This window comes from Lepisma saccharinum, chromosome 11 (genome assembly GCF_977018435.1).
Source record: "Lepisma saccharinum chromosome 11, izLepSacc3.1, whole genome shotgun sequence".
In the NCBI taxonomy this organism is placed as follows: Eukaryota; Metazoa; Arthropoda; class Insecta; order Zygentoma; family Lepismatidae; genus Lepisma; species Lepisma saccharinum.
In genome coordinates this window covers 62,721,026-62,740,600 of record NC_139239.1, presented here as the reverse complement: position 1 = coordinate 62,740,600, position 19,575 = coordinate 62,721,026, and the positions used below count along the sequence as shown (strand labels likewise).

General features: G+C 39.2%; 3 protein-coding genes across 3 annotated transcripts in view; 1 reads left to right on the top strand and 2 right to left on the bottom strand.

Moving 5' to 3' along the window:
* The first annotated feature begins 4,203 nt into the window (after positions 1-4,203).
* LOC145994853 (high-affinity choline transporter 1-like) overlaps positions 4,204-19,575 on the top strand; it is a 73,207-nt gene continuing 57,835 nt past the window's right edge. Inside the window, exon 1 of the mRNA XM_083131247.1 lies at positions 4,204-4,539. The gene's annotated coding sequence lies outside the window, so the exon portion shown is untranslated. The remainder of the gene's footprint in view (positions 4,540-19,575) is intronic.
* On the bottom strand, positions 7,845-8,228 carry LOC145995059 (histone-lysine N-methyltransferase SETMAR-like). Its single transcript, XM_083131590.1, has one exon. The coding sequence runs from the start codon at positions 8,226-8,228 to the stop codon at positions 7,845-7,847; it is 384 nt and encodes a 127-aa protein (XP_082987716.1).
* On the bottom strand, positions 8,417-8,788 carry LOC145995058 (protein GVQW3-like). The gene has a single exon (XM_083131589.1). The coding sequence runs from the start codon at positions 8,786-8,788 to the stop codon at positions 8,417-8,419; it is 372 nt and encodes a 123-aa protein (XP_082987715.1).

Below are 19,575 nucleotides of genomic sequence, written 5' to 3'. Positions count from 1 at the left end.
ATGAGTTTTACACACGTGCAAAAGATACAAGGCACATATACCCCATTGTATAGGGTGGGTCAAAAGTCGCAATACACCTAAATAAACGAAGCCACTGTGGGGATAGGTGTCAGTGAGTGTTGGATATGCGTGTTGGGGGTTATTTCGATGTATTGCGACTTTTGACCCACCCTGTATATATTCGGCCAAGAAAGAAAGTGTGATGGTGAAGAAGTTAATTAGTTTTTCATAATTCAAGTGCATGTAACTGAGCATCATTAGATGAATATTTAACTGAAAGAAGTGTAGCTTACTCGTTGGGAGTTAATGATCACTTTTCTCGGCTTACAAGGTTTTTACAACTGACAAATGTATGAATGTTTGAATTAAAATGAATTTCTTATTAGATAAGTTTTAAAACACGCACGAAAAAAACAATTCTTCGATCATTCTCTATGAATATTTCCTAGGCTAAAGAAATGTCATTTTGAGAAAAATTCACTGAAAAGGCAAATAAATATCATTGAAATATCTGTTCAGAATTGAAAAATTATTTGATAAGTTGTTATTTGTTATCTCAAGTCAGTCTTAGTGTCTCTTATGCGGGGGAGAAGGAATACACGTACAGTTAGATGAACACATGCATTTAGGACGAATAGTTGACATTATGTAGAAATGGATTTTGGACACAAGGAATTCATCAAACTTGATCATGTACCCCCTAATTCATCTCTTTTTCACAGATTACTTTTGCTGCAAGGGGTGACACTTTCGAACAATCTCAAATGTCAATCTCTCTTCTGCATAGTACACCCTTGAAACTTAATTTTTGCAGACCGACGAGTCTCTGGCGCCTGGATCCCACAGTCAAGATAGTGATAGTGGGGTATGTTTAAGTTCCTTTATGAGTCCACAGAAAGGTTAATCGAGAGTGGACCTACAGTTTAAAGTGGTATCCGAACCACTACGAGCCTCCACATGGTATTGAACCCGGAGCGTTACCACTACGCCACTGGGGAGGCCCCGTTTGTGAGATCTACACTCTATTCCCGGAATCTGTGGATCAAGGCCGCGCATAGTTGCAGAGAAGGGGGGAAATCAAGTGGGCAGAGCGAAGCTGAAAACGCTGCTGCAAAGGCTGGGAACTGCAGTCACTTTTTCTCATCCACGCAATCCCGTTGCCTCTCACGTGTGTATGGGTTGAGCCGCCTCGCGTCACTACTTGCTCCAGAGATTCCCGAGACATCATCATTCAACCACTCATTGTCATTAGCTACAACTAGCAGAAAATTGACACAAAATAAAACAATGAGTCGAATAAGTACAGCTCAGTCTTCCACAAATGGACATTCATTAGTTACACTTCGAAAGTTGAGTTAGTGGTTTCAATTCCACAGTATTTCGTTATAGGATCATGGCAGCTAACTCCATGAACAATGACGCTGTTTTCCGGAAGTCTCAAATAGTTCTGCCTGTAAATGGAAGATATACAGGGGGTCCCAAAATGATTACCCTGATTTCATAATGTTCTTATTCTTTAGTGATTGCACTGACTTTGATTTTTCTCTTGCAGATGCGTTGGACCAATCATCGAGTTTTTCTGGCTGTGTGAAATTAATATGCAGGTTCGTCACTAGGGGGCGCTGCTGCTGTTTAATCTGAAAACATGGCTTCTACACAAGAAAAAGGCTCAGCACTTGTGTGGCTGGATGAGATGAAATCACCAAAAATTGCACGACGGAAGTTTCAAAATCGATATTCATGATGCATGGAAGGCTGCGCGAACGTTTACGCAGATGTCGATGGCTGCCCAGCACCTTTACCCTTTTCGACTGTACCCAGCGGCGGCTCGTGCCTTTTCACAGATGCGTGCTACAGGTAGATGTTGTTTCTTGCACTTACAATTACCCCCCCCCCCACAAAAAACACATACACATTTACACACTCACTTGGAGTTGCTAGCGTACGCAGGTTTTTTTTTCCCCCGGGGGGTCTGGAATTGTAAAGGTCTGTATCACATAGCTGGTTTCTACGTACGGTCGGAATAAACTATAAAATATTTTGCAATCACCGATTTAAGCCTTCATTTTAAGTTATTCAAAGACAAAAATGGTAATCGGAGATTATTTTAAGGGGTGTTTGCATTTAACACGGTTCTTTGTTTCCGAGTTCTTTGCTGCTTTCGTCCGAAACTCAAAATTTGGAGATGGGATGTAGCCACCCATCAATTTCCTAGCCCCAACCTCTCGTACGCCACTGCTTGGAACAACTGTCCTTTACAATGACTGCTCCATATGCCACGTGCATGACCATGAACAGCGCGAAAAGAATTTGTGTGTTTCTGTAAAGCTATCCGCAAACTTTCTTCTTATACTGAGATGACGGCACTTACCGTGCTGTGGATCTGTGTAGCACGCTAGCAGACGAATTTCGCGAGCTGATTGGCTCCGACCCTACCTCCCCCGTAGAACCGAGGGGCATTCGGCCAGATTCGGCGCGCCGCGAGGTGGCGAAAGCGTGCTATGAAGCCAATAGCACGGTATTCGTTGTAGGTTAAGAGCGTGCGGAAAATACATAGCGCGCTGCAAATTTTTGAGCCTCTTAACGTGAGAATTTTCATTTCACTGCAGTGTTTTATTAAACTTCTTCAATCTATGAAATGTGCCCCTTTCTTTCTTTTCATTTTAGTAAATTGAGTAGCCTGCTATAGCACGGTAGCACGTATTAAGCAGCCGCCACTGACTGTACCTCTTTATAAAAACTTTAGCATCCAAGATTTAATCAATTTCATATCTGATGGTTGTTTTCCATAGCGATTTTGAAACTTCCGTTTGCACCGTTTTTGGTGATTACATCTCAGCCAGCCACATGACACACTAAGCCTTTTCTTGTGTAGAAGCCATGTTTTCAGATTAAACAGTAACAGCGCTCCTAGTGACAAACCTGCATATTAATTTCACACAGCCAGAAAAACTCGACGATTGGTCCAACGCATCTGCAAGAGAAAAATCAAAATCAGTGCAATCACTAAAGAGTAAGAACACTATGAAATCAGAGTAATCATTTTGGGACACCCTGTATTTTAATCCTCAGGCAATGCCCCTCTTAAATGGACGCATCTTCTATTTTTATAAAATGACGAGTTTGATGTGAGCTTGATTGATTAAATGGTTTATTTAAGGCCACTTTATGCTCAGATAGATTAATCGGGTCTGGACCTACACTTTAAAGTGGAATCCGAACCACTGTGCAATATGCCTCCACCGGGTATCGAACCCGGGATCACTGAGCGTGTAAAGGCAGCCGAAGCGAGGTGCTCGTCACATTTCCTTTGTTTGTATGCCAATCGCGAAGATGAGAATGAGTGTTGAAATGATGAAATTAATGAAAGGACACTCACAAAGAACACCCATTTCCGGACCTGGATTCGAACGCGGAACCCCTAACGCCTTGATTACAAGGCGACGACCTTACCACTACGACATCGGGGAGGCCCGTTTGGTTTGAGCTCTCTTTGTATATATTTACTCTCTAGTTAATTGTTATTTTGTATACCATATGGTTATTTGAAGACGACAGGTACATAAAGAAACACATCAAATAATAGGTCTACATTCCCTATTATCACTTTTTTATCGTCCTGTTTTTGTACCTTGTTACATTTGTACTTGGTGCAGAGTCTGAAGAAGACCTTCCTAGAAGATTGAAACGTTAAGTTTAGTTTATGTTTTATAATAAAATAAATTACTGCCTTGGTCAGCATATTGAGTTTTTGATATTCACAAGTAAAATATACATGGAATGAACATCAGAATACACTGATATATTGCCCACGCCTGTCGCCGTCCCTGCAAAATGAGAAAAATACAGATAGAAACAAATCATCATTCATCCTCATCGTTGCGATTAACGAAAAAATGACAGAAAGAGGACGCCAAATAACAAAAACACAAATACACACAAATCATAATTCATTCTCATCGTCGCGACTAAACAAAATTGAAAGAAAAGCGACGCTAAGTATAAATCCGCTTGTTGCTCGGATCTTTGACGCGCCCTTGAACTAGTGACCTCAAAAGGGCGAACTCAAGACTTGCAGGCACTACCGTGTCCAGTCAGTATAGGAAAACGGTCAGTTTCGCAACTCGTGTACCAAGCAGGATCGCTCGGGACTGCAAACGTGTACACCTGCAGAAAGGTTACCTTGAGGCCTTAGCGCACAACTAAAGTCTTCCTCGAACATTCTGCCAATGTGACTTATGCATTCCTCCACGAAAGGAAACCAAAACAGCCAATAATGATACACCTCCTGTGCTTTTTTACTGGTTTCCGCAGTAGGGAAAAAGGAACAACAAAATACAGTCATGAACTGTTACGTCAGAAGTCATGTGACGCGATGGTTGCAAGAGGTTCGACTAAGCAAGGCTGTTTACTGTCGTTTGCTGCCTGCAGGTCAGCTGTTGTGCTGTTGCAAGGTGAACGACTGCACGTGAAGTGTTTCAACGTCTACTTTTCTGTTTGACGTTTGTGTGCTTCTGGATTGGACTATATCAGCAAAAGGTCAGTGATCTAATCGTTAATTTTGCAAACGGTTCTGTGTACATCGTAACAGGCAAGCCTGTTGTTTCACTGAGTTCTTGTCCCTCAATAAGCTCTTATTGTGACAAGCAAGTTCCATTATCCAAGTGTTTGTTGTCTCTTGTACTGTTAGTGAACTGCGACGGGAAAATGAAAAAAAAGTGGCGTTTGTTAAGTTGCCATCCTAGCATTTGCCCCGAGGGAAATGTGTCGAAGTGTTGATCTTTACGTGATGCATTGCGAGCGTCGGTTCCTACAAACCTCCTTGCCAATTCAAAAAGCTGCATGAGAAATTCGAAAACAACGTGATTTTAATACGACCAACTGAGGGGGATGCGGGGAGATGGTATCGCTCCAGCTAGCAAAATTTTTGCAAAGCATCCTCTAGCTGTGTCTTCTTGCCACCATGGTAAACCATTGGAGAATTCCATCAGCTATTTTCCATTTCAAGTTCCGATACTACCAATAGTTGTTTCAGAGCAAATAGATAGATTCACCCACAAAGTGAGTGAGAGATCAAAATAATTTTAATTTGATTTAATTTATTATTTAGCGTCGCTTTTTTGTCAACAAAAATACAAAAGGAGAAATATGAAGAAAGGGAATTGGAGGCAGATTGGATAGAAAGAAGAAACAGAAAAGTGGGAATCGGTGGCGTAGTGTTGACGTTATCGCTTTATAATCTTGAGGTCCATGGGTTCGATATCCGGTGGAGGCACGTAGTTGTTCAGATCCCACTTTAAACTGTAGGTCCAGTCCCATTTAACCTATATGTGCATAAAGTGAATTTGAAATAGAAGAAAAGGGACAGAGAAAAGTTGGTGATATAGAAAGTGAAAAAGAAAGAAAGCTAAAGGAGAGAAAGAAAGAAATAAAAGCTGAAACGAAAGTTAAAGTAAAAGTAAAATCATAGAATGATAAAGGAAAAGCGAAGAAAGAAAATAGAAAGGAATATTAGATAGAGGACGAATGAAATAGAAAGCAGGAAATAAAGAAATGAGAGAGAGAGAATGGGAAAGAAAAGCGAAGATAGAAAGTAGGTGGGGAAACAATCTTGTGACTACGAAATCAAATCTCACATTAATATAATTACCCGCGTTCGAATCCCGGTTTGGTTTTAAGTCAACTTTACGCACAGAATGGCTAATCGGGACTGGACCTACAGTTTAAAGTGGTCACTGTACAAAAGGAAATAATTCGAAACAGAAAAGGGAGAATTTCAACAAATAGAGAAGTATGAATGTAAGAAAATAATCTGAGAGGAAGAAATGTGAAAGAAGAAAGATAGGGAGACAAGAAATGAAAAGGAAGGAGATGAAAGTATGAAGCAGGAAGAATGAAACAGAAGGAAATAAAAGAATGAGAGAGAAAGAATAAAACAAAGGCAGAAGAGGGAAAAATCAATCTTATGACCAAATCAGACCCCACCTAAAGATATTATGTCACACCTAAACGGAATTCCCTGACAGCGTCCTAGTTTCCTTATCAGAGGATAGAAGCGACGAACAATGCCAATTGAAGGACTTTCTGAATTACTAATTCAGCCGGTTCTTCCCCGCGTCGACTTTCCTCCTGGTGGAGTAGAGATGTCCACCCACGCAAGCAAGGAAAAGAAACCGGTCGGCGGTTGTGATGCATTTGCATAGGCGCCGACTCCATGAGGCTAGGGGGGGCTCGAGCCCCCCCAATGTTAACGATGTGGGGGCGAGCCCCCCCAAATAGTTTTGCGTAAGAGGATCTAATGTATTATTTTGCTTCTCTTGTAAAGTTTACTCTGAACTGTGCCACATGAACTTAATTTTAAATACACATTTGAAATGTTCTAGACCATCAACTTTGGGGGGCTATGACCAGAGACAGCAAAACACATGACTTATTACTATATACTAAGTATGTAATTATGAGTATTGTTAAAATTTTTACTAAAAAGAGTTTCAAAAGACGATGTGTATGAATAGGATAGTGGATGAGACGTTCGAGCTACAAATGGCTCTCACATAACATTCAGAACGAGATCATTGATATATTAGGGAGATCTGTTTTGCACTGTGGTAACAGATATTAAATTAAAAGTCGGGAATATTTTGCTATTATGGTTGACGAAACATGTGACATATTCATCCATCTGTTTTATTATTCTTTTAGTATTATTTTAGATGAAAATTTTTATCACTTCTTTTTTCTTAAATTACATGGGTCATTTCATAAATAATGCACACTAATTTATTACTCACCTGTATGTTGCTGCTGTGGCGAATATTCTGCATTCGAACTGTGAATAAAAATTTTGATATTTTTGAGGAATTCATGGGCTTTTTAGATTCCGAACACTGAGGCCAAAACTTAAAAAAGGGAGAGAGTGAGTCATTCATTAATTTATTTCAGTGATCAGAGCCCCCTCCAATAATTTTGACAAGTTGGCGCCCCTGTGCATTTGCAATGGAATCACTGTTATATATTTGTTGGTGTGGTGCCCTCTTTTTAAAATTGTTTTAGTCTCACTTTTTCCGCTTATCAATTTCTTAATCAGCAGAGGGAAAGTGTGACAATGTGTATCGTGTCAACATTTGCTTTCTCATAAAGCTGGAAAGACAAGGTGATTTAATAGACATAAACGCAGGGACGTCGATAAGGGAGGGGGCGAGGGGCACTGTCTTAGAGGAACATTTTATTTAACATTATATAGAAAACTAAATTATATATTTAGAAAACCCTACATGCAGATTACAATAGTTTTCATCTTTTTTCACCTATTTTACAATATAAAACTAAAAATAATAAACCCCGTGGCGAAACAGCCCTTGAAGGGCCAGGACCAGCCAGAGCGGCTTTTCTTTTTTTGATTGGGTGATGCGTGGTCAGCGCATCGGATCCCATTGCAGCTGTTTTTCTGGCTTTCGTGACCGGAGCCCGCTGCTTTTAGAAGTTTTGTCCTCAAGACGATGGGTCAACGCCGAAATTTTGGGGGGACCGACCGGGAATCGAACCCGGGAACACTCGCACCAAAGGCTAGAGAGCTAACCACGCGGGAGCTTATTTTACAATATGGTATATTTATATTAAAAATGACTACTCTATATTAAAAACAACATGCCACATAAATTATGTGTATCATGTACTGAATGATATATGGAAAGAAATACACGCAATTCATTATTGTGTATGAACGGGACATAAAGTATTTGATTTAACCGGGTCGTCTGTCCGAGCACGACAATAATACGAGGGGTGTCCCATAAGTAGCGAGCCTAACCTAGAAGGAAACAGGATTGGACCACAATAGCAACCTATTTTTCTACATAGTCTCCCTGCAGGTCCATACACTTTTGCCAACGCTTCTGCAATACTTTTATCCCGGTCTCATAAAAGCTTTCCTCAAGGCTTGCAAAATAGTCACCCTGATCATCTTCACACTGATAATGCACACCGCCCAAAGCTTTTTTCAGGTTAGGGAAGAGATGATTGTCTGATGGAGCAAGATCGGCAGAATAAGGGTGATGTTCCAACAATTCAAACCCACAATCACGGATGGTTGCCATTGCAAGAAGCGATGTGTGAACACGTGCATTGTCGTGATGCAGAATCACCCCTTTAGAGAGCTTTCCCCGTCGCTTAGTATTCAAAACATCCCGTAATTGCCTCACCAGGGAAGCATAATGCTCTCTGGTCATAGTGTTTCCCCTTCGGAGATGATCAACCAACAAAAACTCTTAGAGTCCTAGAAAACTGTCGTCATCACTTTCTCGGCAGAGGGACCGGACTTTGCCTTCTTTGGGGGTTGGGGAGCCGGGGTGTTTCCACTATGTTGATGCCTGTTTTGGCTCCGGTACATAGTGATGAGCCCAGGTTTCGTCAACAGTCACAAGTCGTTCAACAAATCCTTGTGGATCGGCCTGCAACAGCTCAAGATTTCGTTTCTTGTCAACTTTTGTTCACCTGTCAGAAGTTTTGGAACCCAATGCGCAGAAACCATTTTCATCCCCAACTGCTCATGCACAATGCGCTCCACTGTTGATTTTAACATCTTCAGTTCCTCTGCAATATATTGCACAGTCACACGTCTGTCTACAAGAATAATCTTGTGCACTTTCTCTACATTTTCTTGTGCCACCATCTCCACTGGCCTGCCTGGGCGAGGATCATCTTCCACACTCACTCTCCCCCGCTTAAATTCGACTACCCATCTCTTCACTGTGGCAGAGGATGGAGCATCCTCTCCTAATGTCACCATATCCTCATGGATTTCCTTGGGACTCAACCTTTTTTTCAACAGATACTTGATCACTGCTCGTATAGCTTCTCTCTTAATTTTTCTGACGTTACACACTTAGCACACTTCTAGCTCCTGCACAGAAGAATAGGATGGTTAGAACTGGACACTGCTTTGCATATACACTTACAAAGAATTGCCATTTCAAATCCCCAAATAATTTTCAGATTGAACTATGGGAACTCTATCAGGCTCACTACTTATGGGACATCCCTCGTAGGTAACTAGACCGTTGAGTAATTCCATTTACGGTTATTGTACGTCTCGTTTTCTAGTCGCTGAGTTAGTCGTGACGATGAAATGGATGATGGAACAAACAAAATTATGGGTGTATGGGATGACCCTTTCTCAAGACACCAAAATATCAACTTCACTTCCCTTGACTACATTTACAGACTAGCGAAGCTCTGGCGTCTGGACTCATAGACAGTATAATCCTTTGTGGGACTTGTCTTGTGTGCTGTCTGTATCCGTTTGTAATTGTCCCTTCGTCTACTTCATTTTATCAGCATTCATTCTCATCCTCCCAATTAGCCAGAACTGGCAGAAACTCGAAGTAAAATACAAACAAATCAAAATCAAACAAGATTATTCCACCGTGCCTGCTCTCTGTCCTCTGGAAGAATGAAATTAATGTAAACAAACGCGTAGCTTTTGAGAAATCCTATTGGCTGTTCGAATGGCTGTTGTGCAGTAATATTGCGCGTAGGAATATAGTGTATATGATCACTAGGGCCCAGGACTTTATGTTAAAACATATTTTTCATTTGGCTTCGAATCTAATATTGGGGCGAGATCTTTATATATCTGATGAAAATCAGCCGACATAGACAAATTTGACAAAGCATATTTTGACATATTTCACCAATTTCGCGTCTTTACAATATATTTCTTCAATTTTGTAGCTTTAGCACAACGGATAGTTCATATTGTCGATGACAGGATATGGAAATTACGACGAAGGAAGAAAGGTGCCGTCTTTTCTTAGTACAGAACAGTGATGTGCGTCTACGCGTAAACAACGATAGTCTGCATTCTACACGTAGACTATTTTATACACGTAGATTACGTAATCTATGTAAACAACATTGCGAAAGGTGATAACTTAGCAAAGGGCGCCGTGGAATGAAAAGAAAATTATACTGCGTATCAGTTACTGATGTGTGAAGGGAACTTTTCATACTCTTTCTTCCAAATTCGAACAATTTCTCACCTAGGAAGAAACCTAATAGAAATATTCTAGTGTTTTTTTTAGGAAAAAGACCACTCTTGCCTCACGACTGCCATCTGTTGTCTTTTTTGCATACTATTTATCTTCTTCCATAGTTGATGATAGAAGAGAAGAGACATTTTGTTGTAAGTAGGATTCTTTTCATTTCCTTAGGAACCAATATAGTTGAAAATGTCACTTTCCTTTCATGAAACCCTTGAAAATTAATTTTTATGTACTTTAGATTGTCTACGTAGTCTATGTAAACTACAACCCAATGTAATCTACGCGTAGATTACGTGTAGATAACGTATGTAGACGTAAACTTATAGTCTACGGCGCATCACTGGTACAGAACAATAATACCCCTCTTTTTTTATCCCGCCGACAATTGATAGCCATGCAAACATTATTGAGGAAAAATGTTCTCTCTGATTGTTGCATGGGAAGTAAAGAAGTTTCGTTCTCATTTCTTTGCCTTTTTCGCTTTTCACAAAAATCAGTCAAGAGTAAAAATAACATTCGGTACATTACAGCCCCTACTCTACTCTATCGGGTATGGGAGAAATTCGAGAGTACTGTTGTGCATATTTTGTGCTATACTGGGAATATTTCTGCATTTTTCTGACATATTTGTAATTTTTCATGACATATTATCCAATTTATATGACATAATTACATACATATTTTACAGTTTTATAGGACATAAAGTCTCGGGCCCTAATGATCACTATGCGAATTAAGCATCTTGCTTTGGTGGGCCGGGGGATGACCACTCAGTGGTGTATTTGTGATTTCATTGGGGGCGAAGTATGCAAATTTGTATATGTTACCAGTCAGTAAGTTAAACTATTGCCTTGCAGTTCTAAGTACCTTGATTCTAATCTAAGTCACTAAACATTTATAATTTAGTAAAATTTAGTATATTTGCATTCTAAGAAAGCCCAAATACAGAAAAAAATCTATCAAACTAGCAACACCGAAAAATTGACGAAATTTCTATTGCCAAGTTTAAACTTAAGGTATATGTAAACAATGGTGGTGTAAGCATCTATAATCCACAAGGCCTCATACTTTTTGGCAGGTAAATATAAGTGATGACTGGACCATCAATGGACACGAATGATTTTGTCAATTGTGTTTGTTACAAAGTTAAGAAATGGTATCCTTTCAATTTCATTTCCTTTGAGGGGGATAAAAACATCTCTGGCAGGGATAAAATAATTTTCTTTTGCCAGGGATTTTGTGTGGGGGAATCCCCGGAATAGCCCCCTTTAATTCATACAATGCATATGATGAAGCCATCCGTATCACTCAACGTAGCTGCCCTGTTGAAGTTATGCGACCAATGTATTCATGAGCTATTTCTCAAATGTCAGGAGGTTATTTTTCTTTAACACCGTTTATACGGTGGATGGAGAATAGTGCCTCTGGCTGTTAATCAGATTACATTTGTGGAATGCCAGTGATGATGAATCATCTATGCCCAGGCATGGGTGTGACCAGATACTTTTTTTTCCAGGGAGGTGGCAAACAACACCTTTCCTAGATGGGCAATGCTTCATTTTGAATTATTTGAAAATGAAATAATATTTACCAGTAGCGTACGCAGGATTTTATCAAGGGGGGGTTATTTCTAAAACTTTCTCCAAATTCACATTACCATTGTTTTATTATACTTTAATTAAATAATAATAATCACAATTAATTAATAATACTTATAATTAATTAATTACCTGAATTACTACTAATAATACTACTAATACCACTACTACTATTAAGTTCTAGAGATCTACATAAATATAGTATTTACGAAAGCAATAGAACAATATCACTTTCTAGTCATTCGATTTTTGTCAAATTCTGGGAGCATTTTTTTGTTTCTTTGTTACGAAATAATTGTCTGGTCAACGAGGTGAGACGAGGCGAGACATTTTAAGTGTGAAGAAAATCCATAAGAACAAGAAAATATATTAAAATAAATTAAAATAATCAAAGTATGGAACTCATCCAAGGAGCTGCGGTAGTCTGGTCGGTAGAGCGTCTGACAGCCACGCGTGAGATCCGGGTTCGATTCCCGGAATTGGTTGGAATTTTTCCGGCTTCTCCTCATAAATGTCCCCGATAATTCACATCTGGATTGTCTCTCTGTTCTTGCCAACAAAACATTTTACAATAGTTAAGCTTATTGTCGTTTGAATAAATGTCTAGTCAACAAGGTGAGACATTTTAAGAGAGACATTCAAACATGCTGCGGTAAACAATGGGAAGGCGGACTGGTGACTATTCTTGTCCGCCTAGGCTTTGTCTATACATTAGCTGCTTACAACGAACCAAGAACTTTCTTTAGTTAATTCTCATTGTTCACACAAAAAAATACATGTTCATTGAACACTGGCGTACGTAGAGGGGTGGCTGATGGGGTTACAGCCCCTACCAAAATTTTGAGAAAATCAGAATTTTCAAATAAAAATCCGTTAAGAACTTTAAAAAATCGAAATGTGTAAATGCGAAACCTCTTTTAAAGTGAGTCCCGATTACCATTTTTGTCTTTGAATATAATTTTAATAGACTGAAAAGCTCCAAAAAATACGAAATATTTTATTATGCATCCTGCCCTCCGAAACGAAGCCACGTGCTATCCACATTTACTATTCCAGCCCATCCCGAAAAAAAAAAATCCTGCGTACGCCAGTGTATTGAACATTGTTGAAACTGAGATACAAAACAAGCTTTCTCCCTTTTAAATCATAGTTGCCCTCATATTTTCTTTTCAAGAATACATGTTAATTTTCAAGGCTTTCTCTCTGAAAGACGCATGTGTTTGGAATGCTGTGCTTTTTTTCTTCGTGTTGCATGGAATTAATAATTCAAATTATTATTATTATTATTATTATTATTAGTAGTAGTAGTAGTAGTAGTAGTAATAGTAATAGTATTGTCCTAGATCTTTGACTGTGGTAAGTTGGCCATTTAATTATTTTTTTTTCCACAGCATTTTTCATAACATTTCAGAAGCTCAAGGGGGGGGTTTAAACCCCGTAACCCCCCCTTGCGTACGCCACTGATATTTACGAAACTTCCCACGCAAAAAGACTCGTGTAGCGAATGAGAATTTTCACCCCTCGTTTTCTAGAAGCTAGTAAGTGCCTTCTCCTTGCTCCCCGCTGGATATGCTCATGTACCAAGTTGTGGAATTTTGCTCCTGATTCATTTGATTGTGATACTACGGGTCAACCATTGCATTGCTTGTGCGTGTGTGTATATGTGTGTGGGTAATTTATTCTTTCTCTATGAGTATACATGCCGGCCCCCGTGGTAGTGGTTAGCACATCGCGCTACGACGCCAGGGGTCCCGGATTCGAATCCCGGCCCGGGCATGGATGTTTGTGAGTGTCCATCAATTTCATCACATCATTACTGATCCCCATCTTCGCAAATTAGCCAAAAGTTGCACAAAAATCGAAGTAAAGTACAGGAAATCAATCATTCTATAAGTACATGGTTAAAGTGCTGTTGCTGCAGCCATGAACCTTCAGGTTTAAGAAGGCTAGAGAGTTAGTTAGTTAGTTAGTTAGTACATGGTAAAATGTTAGGTTACTTTCTTTTATGGTTACCAACAGGTTTAACCAAATGTGTTTTGTTATTTTTATCATTTCAACTCAACTTATACTAAAAAAATCAGTAAATTAGGACGGGCTCGAGGGGGGTAGGTTCAATCAGGTTAGGAAACAACCTCCAAAAGCACAACACGCCACAGGAAGCTTGAGTTGCTCGCTGAGCGCCGTGAAATTATCTATGAAAAGGCTTGCATTGCATAATACGTACACCCTTCAGAATATACGAACACCAATCATCTTGACAAACACGGTGTAGATAACGAGTGAAACTGGCTCTAGACGTAACTGCGTGTCATGCTTCCGACAAGGAAGGAGACGTGAAAAAAAGGAGGATAATGTTGAGTGACAGACAAAGCTTCACGGAAACACTTCCGTTGAGCGAGATATACGTGTGCGTTTTACTCTTCCCGTTTCATGTTCAATAATATTGGACTTCCTCGCTGTTCCTTCAATCAGGGCATTACCCGTGAATGAAATTAGTTGCCCTTGCACTAGTTCAAGGATATTAATATTTTTATTTCAATTTTATCGTTCTCTGCCAGGTTGGTTCTTCACTGTCTAGGCTTTCCAACTTTGCGCTCTGGCTTCATGTCAGTGTAGGCCACATAATATCCTCTCTCATCTGATATATTATTCTTTTAGCAGGCAGTTCCTTCTTAGTCAGGCGCCCCAGTCAATTTCCTTTCATTTCTTGATTACTTGCAACATTGCTCTTGCTTTTACCAACTCTTTCCAAAACATTTCTTTTTCATGCTTTCTCTGTCCATTTCACACGCTCCATTTTCGCCATAGCCACTTTTACAAAGCTTTTAGTAGCTCTTCCTAATTTCTTCGTGTAGCGTCGAGATTTACACTATACAACGCTACACTTCATCACACTCCTTTTTAGTTGTTAGTTCAAAGGCGCACAAAACAAATTCCGTATATCAAAGGCTTCCTTTGCCATTTCCGTTCTCGCTTTGACTTCCTGACTGCAACTTAAGGACCTTTAAGATCCAAAATTGGAACCCATAAACCCTAATGGGTTCGATTTGGTTCCGCAACAGGACCGGAAGTTTATCTCTCGCAATTCGGTCCAACTTGCGTATTGTTTCATTGAAATAAGTTTCTGGATCGTATTTAAATTGATCCGGAAAAAAAGTTTTTGGACCGTATCTAAATTCATCCAGAAAAAAAGGATCCTGGACCGAATTGAAATGCTTGACATAAAAAGGTTATTTACTGTTCAGAATCCATTCACGCGTGCTTATTTTCCCTAATGGATCACAATTTAAGATAAATCCCAGGTATCTGAAGATATCATTTGGGCATACAATTATTATTTATTAAACAGATTCCAGTTAAACAATGAAATATTATTCTAAATGCATTGAATTGAATGTGGATGTTAGTTCTCCACGTACATTAATCGTCTCTTAATCGACTGACAAGCCCTCCTGAAGTTTCATGTTTCTTTTCATCTTCCTCATATGTTATATATATATAGTTTTCTTGAATGGAGATAGATTTTCTCTTTGCCAATGGTGAACAATCAGTTGGTGGCATCAATCACTTTATCTTCGCCAATGGTGAACAATCAGTTACTGGTATCAATCATTTTCTGTTTGCCACTGGTGAGCAATCAGTTAGTGGCATCAATCATTTTCTCTTCGCCAATTGTGAACAATGAGTTAGTGGCATCAACCATTCTCTCTTCTTCGCCACCGGTAAAAAAAATCAGTTACTGGTATCAATCATTTTCTCTTTGCGACTGGTGAGCAATCAGTTAGTGGTATCAATCATTTTCTCTTTGCGACTGGTGAGCAATCAGTTAGTGGTATCAATCATTTTCTCTTTGCGACTGGTGAGCAATCAGTTAGTGGTATCAATTATTTTCTCTTCGCCAATGGTGTACAATCAGTTACTGGTATCAATCATTTTCTCTTTGCCACTGGTGAACAATCAGTTACTGGTATTAATCATTTTCTCTTTGCCAATGGTGAACTAGTTAGTGGTATCAAACATTTTTTCTTTTCCACTGGTAAACAATCAGTTAGTGGCATCATAAGTGACCTTTATATGAAAAACAGATCTCGGGGAGGGCCATAAATAATAAGGGAAAATTACGCTATTTCTAAAATTCGTATTATGTATTCATAAATTTTACCGGATTCTAATTTAATTATTCATTGTTTTACTAACTGATGAAAAATTGCATTTTTTTTTGAGTGATAAAATGAGAAACAAATAATATTAAACTAGTGAGAAAATGTTGCTTAAACTAAAGGTACTTAAATTGGATGCCTTTGTCTCAGCACATATAATCATAGGATATGCCAAACTGCACATAAGCGGAGTGACCTTATTGTAAAACACTCTAATGTCAACCTCTCTTCCATCTAGTACACCCCGCCTGGAGTCACAATTAGTGTAATCATAAAGGATGAGTGTAACGTCCTACGAAGTCATAGATCTCAGTATGAAAAACTAAATATGCTGACCAAGGCAGTAATTTATTTTATTAAAAACATAAACTAAACGTAACGTTTCAACCTTCTAGCAAGGTCTTCACCAGACTCTGTATCAAGTACAAAAGTAACAAGATACACAAAAAGGGCATTATATATACACAAACATTACTCCCTCCAGACTATTAGAAAGTTGTTAGGAACTTTCTAGCAGGTGGCTTTCACTTTCCAACTGTACTTTCACCTAAAAGGCTAAACATAATTACTTTCATATAGAATGTGAAGAGATATTCATATAGAATATCTCACGATCTTTTTCCTTCATTTTTCTCCCTTCTCCTCTCCTCTTTCTCTCTTGTCCTTTCCACTCTTTCTAACACCTTCTACCATTCTTTGTTTAATTTCAGTCCCCCATTCCAGTTCATTATGTCTTCTTCACCTTTCTTCTCTATTTCCTTGGCTTCCTTCCATTTTCTCACTAGCATTCTCTTCTCCCTTCCTATCTGCTTAGCCTCATCCCACTCTATGTCATGTCCTGTTTCTCTCGTGTGTTTAAATATTGCATTTCTCTCTCTCTTTTAAGTCGTACATCATCCCTATGTTGTTTCAACCTGTCTTTCAGCCTCTTTTTCGTTTCTCCTATGTACACACTCTGACATTCTTTACATTTCACTTCGTAGATAATCCCTTCCTCTTCCTCTTCTCTGTTCTCCTTTTTCTTGCTTGCATTCTTCGCTATTCTTAAGATGCTTCTCCCTCCCTTCCTGTAAGTTTTAATTCCCGCTTTCCTAAGCACTTTGCATATCTTTTCTGTGGTCTTCCCCATATCCTGACACGTTTTGGACATTATTAAAAAGAGAATGGGACAAGAAATTATAGGGTAATGGGATAGTGAAAGGGTAGTGAAGGCGCTGGAAACCATTTGGAATAACGGTTACAGTATAATGGGAGATAAAATAATGTTAATGAGTGAAGGACTAAATATAGGTTCTGGCCTAAGCCCAGCATTGGCTGAATTGGTTATGAATGAATGGGAAAAGAAAGTGATAGAAAAAGGAGGTGACAAAATAATTCTGTTTTGCAGATATGTGGACGATTGTTTTGGCATATGCAAGGGAACGAAGAGGCAGCTCGACATTTTTGCCAAAGAAATACAAGATGAAGAAAGAGGGATATTATTGGAACTTGAAATAGAAGAAGAAGACAAATTAAGCTACCTAGATATATTGATGCAAAGGAAGAGAGGACAAGAAATTGAAACCGCTTGGCATGAGAAGAAGTGTGCAGCAGGGGTATTCTGCCACAAAAGAAGTGATGTAATTGAGGTGACAAAAATAAATTTTTATAAAGAATATGGAGGACAGAATCAAGAAAATATGCATGAAAGAATGTGAAAAAGAAGGCAAAATAAATAGCCTATGGAAACAGCTGGAAAAGAATGGCTATGAGAAGCAGGATGGACTGGACATAAACAGAAGAAGGAAGAAAAGAGGAAGGGGAGAATTGGAAGAGAAAGAAAAAGAGGAAGAGAAAGAAAAAGACAAAAGGTTTGGAATAAGGAGTATGGGGAAGACCACAGAAAAGATATGCAAAGTGCTTAGGAAAGCGGGAATTAAAACTTACAGGAAGGGAGGGAGAAGCATCTTAAGAATAGCGAAGAATGCAAGCAAGAAAAAGGAGAACAGAGAAGAGGAAGAGGAAGGGATTATCTACGAAGTGAAATGTAAAGAATGTCAGAGTGTGTACATAGGAGAAACGAAAAAAAGGCTGAAAGACAGGTTGAAACAACATAGGGATGATGTACGACTTAAAAGAGAGAGAAATGCAATATTTAAACACACGAGAGAAACAGAACATGACATAGAGTGGGATGAGGCTAAGCAGATAGGAAGGGAGAAGAGAATGCTAGTGAGAAAATGGAAGGAAGCCAAGGAAATAAAGAAGAAAGGTGAAGAAGACATAATGAACTGGAATGGGGGACTGAAGTTAAACAAAGAATGGAAGAAGGTGTTAGAAAGAGTGGAAAGGACAAGAGAGAAAGAGGAGAGGAGAAGGGAGAAAAATGAAGGAAAAAGATCGTGAGATATTCTATATGAATATCTCTTCACATTCTATATGAAAGTAACTATGTTTAGCCTTTTAGGTGAAAGTACAGTTGGAAAGTGAAAGCCACCTGCTAGAAAGTTCCTACCAAGTTTCTAATAGTCTGGAGGTAGTAATGTTTGTGTATATATAATGCCCTTTTTGTGTATCTTGTTACTTTTGTACTTGATACAGAGTCTGGTGAAGACCTTGCTAGAAGGTTGAAACGTTACGTTTAGTTTATGTTTTTAATAAAATAAATTACTGCCTTGGTCAGCATATTTAGTTTTTCATAATCATGGAAACAAGGCTTAATGGTGTTATAATAGATCTGAGGTTCGATCCCTTGTAAACGGGGTTATACCATCCAACAACTCAAAGAATTTGACCTTGTTTTTAAGTCCGCTTTATGCACAGAGTGGCTAACCTGGATTAGACTTACTGTTTAAGTTGGATGAGAACCATTATTTGCCTGCTTCGGGTATCGAACTCGGGACCGCAAAGAATTGCAAGGTTGAAAAGGTCATTTTGGGACCATCGTAAGGGATTTTCAGTCGCAACCAGGAACAAAACTGGAAGAAGGAGAGAAGTGAAAATGGATTGGTTCGGGATGGGCTGAGGTTCCGAGAATAATATCTGTGTCGCACAACGTTTAGCCGACCTCCGTGGAGGAGTGGTTAGCATAGGGGTCCTGGATTCGAATCCGGGCCTATGCATGGGGTGTTAGTGAGTGTCCCTTCATCATATCATCTCATCCTCATCTTTGCGGTTAGCCAAAACGACAGGAAAGCGAAGTAAAATAATCCAAATCAAGCAACCACAATTATCTCGGCATTGTCTGCTGTAGTATTATTGTAATACTTTGAAATAGTATTTGAAGAGAAGTTGCCAAGTGTGAAAAAATGACATGAAGTTTTACTGGGTCGCAGAGAACAAATTCTGAAACTAGTTAGACTACGAAATGTCCTCGCATGTGATAAGAAGGAAGACCTAGACACCATTAATGCTTCCACTTGGTGATACAGCTATCATGCAGAGGAAAAAGTTGTTGATATACGCACAAGTGGGGCGAGGGGAGGATTCAAGCACAAACCCAAATATCTTCTGCTCTATCAAGAAGCATAAAAATTACAATTCCTGAACTGAGAAGTTTGGACACAACTGGAAAAGTAATTATCTTCTCTTGGATTTGGAAATGGCTTTATCGGACGTCACACTGGCACGTTTGTGGCTAATGTCTACTGCTCGTTAAACTATACAGCTGACCTGGAAGCGAGGAACATTGATTGATTTATTTATTTCACTTCTCATTTCTGCCACTTTTGGCTAATCTCGACGATGAGGATGAGTGATGATATCATGAAATTGATGAAGGGACATTCACAGGGA

Coding starts and splice junctions, on each gene's coding strand:
- LOC145995058 (XM_083131589.1), bottom strand. CDS start 8,788: ATGGTGACATTAGGAGAGGATGCTCCATCCTCTGCCACAGTGAAGAGA.
- LOC145995059 (XM_083131590.1), bottom strand. CDS start 8,228: ATGACCAGAGAGCATTATGCTTCCCTGGTGAGGCAATTACGGGATGTT.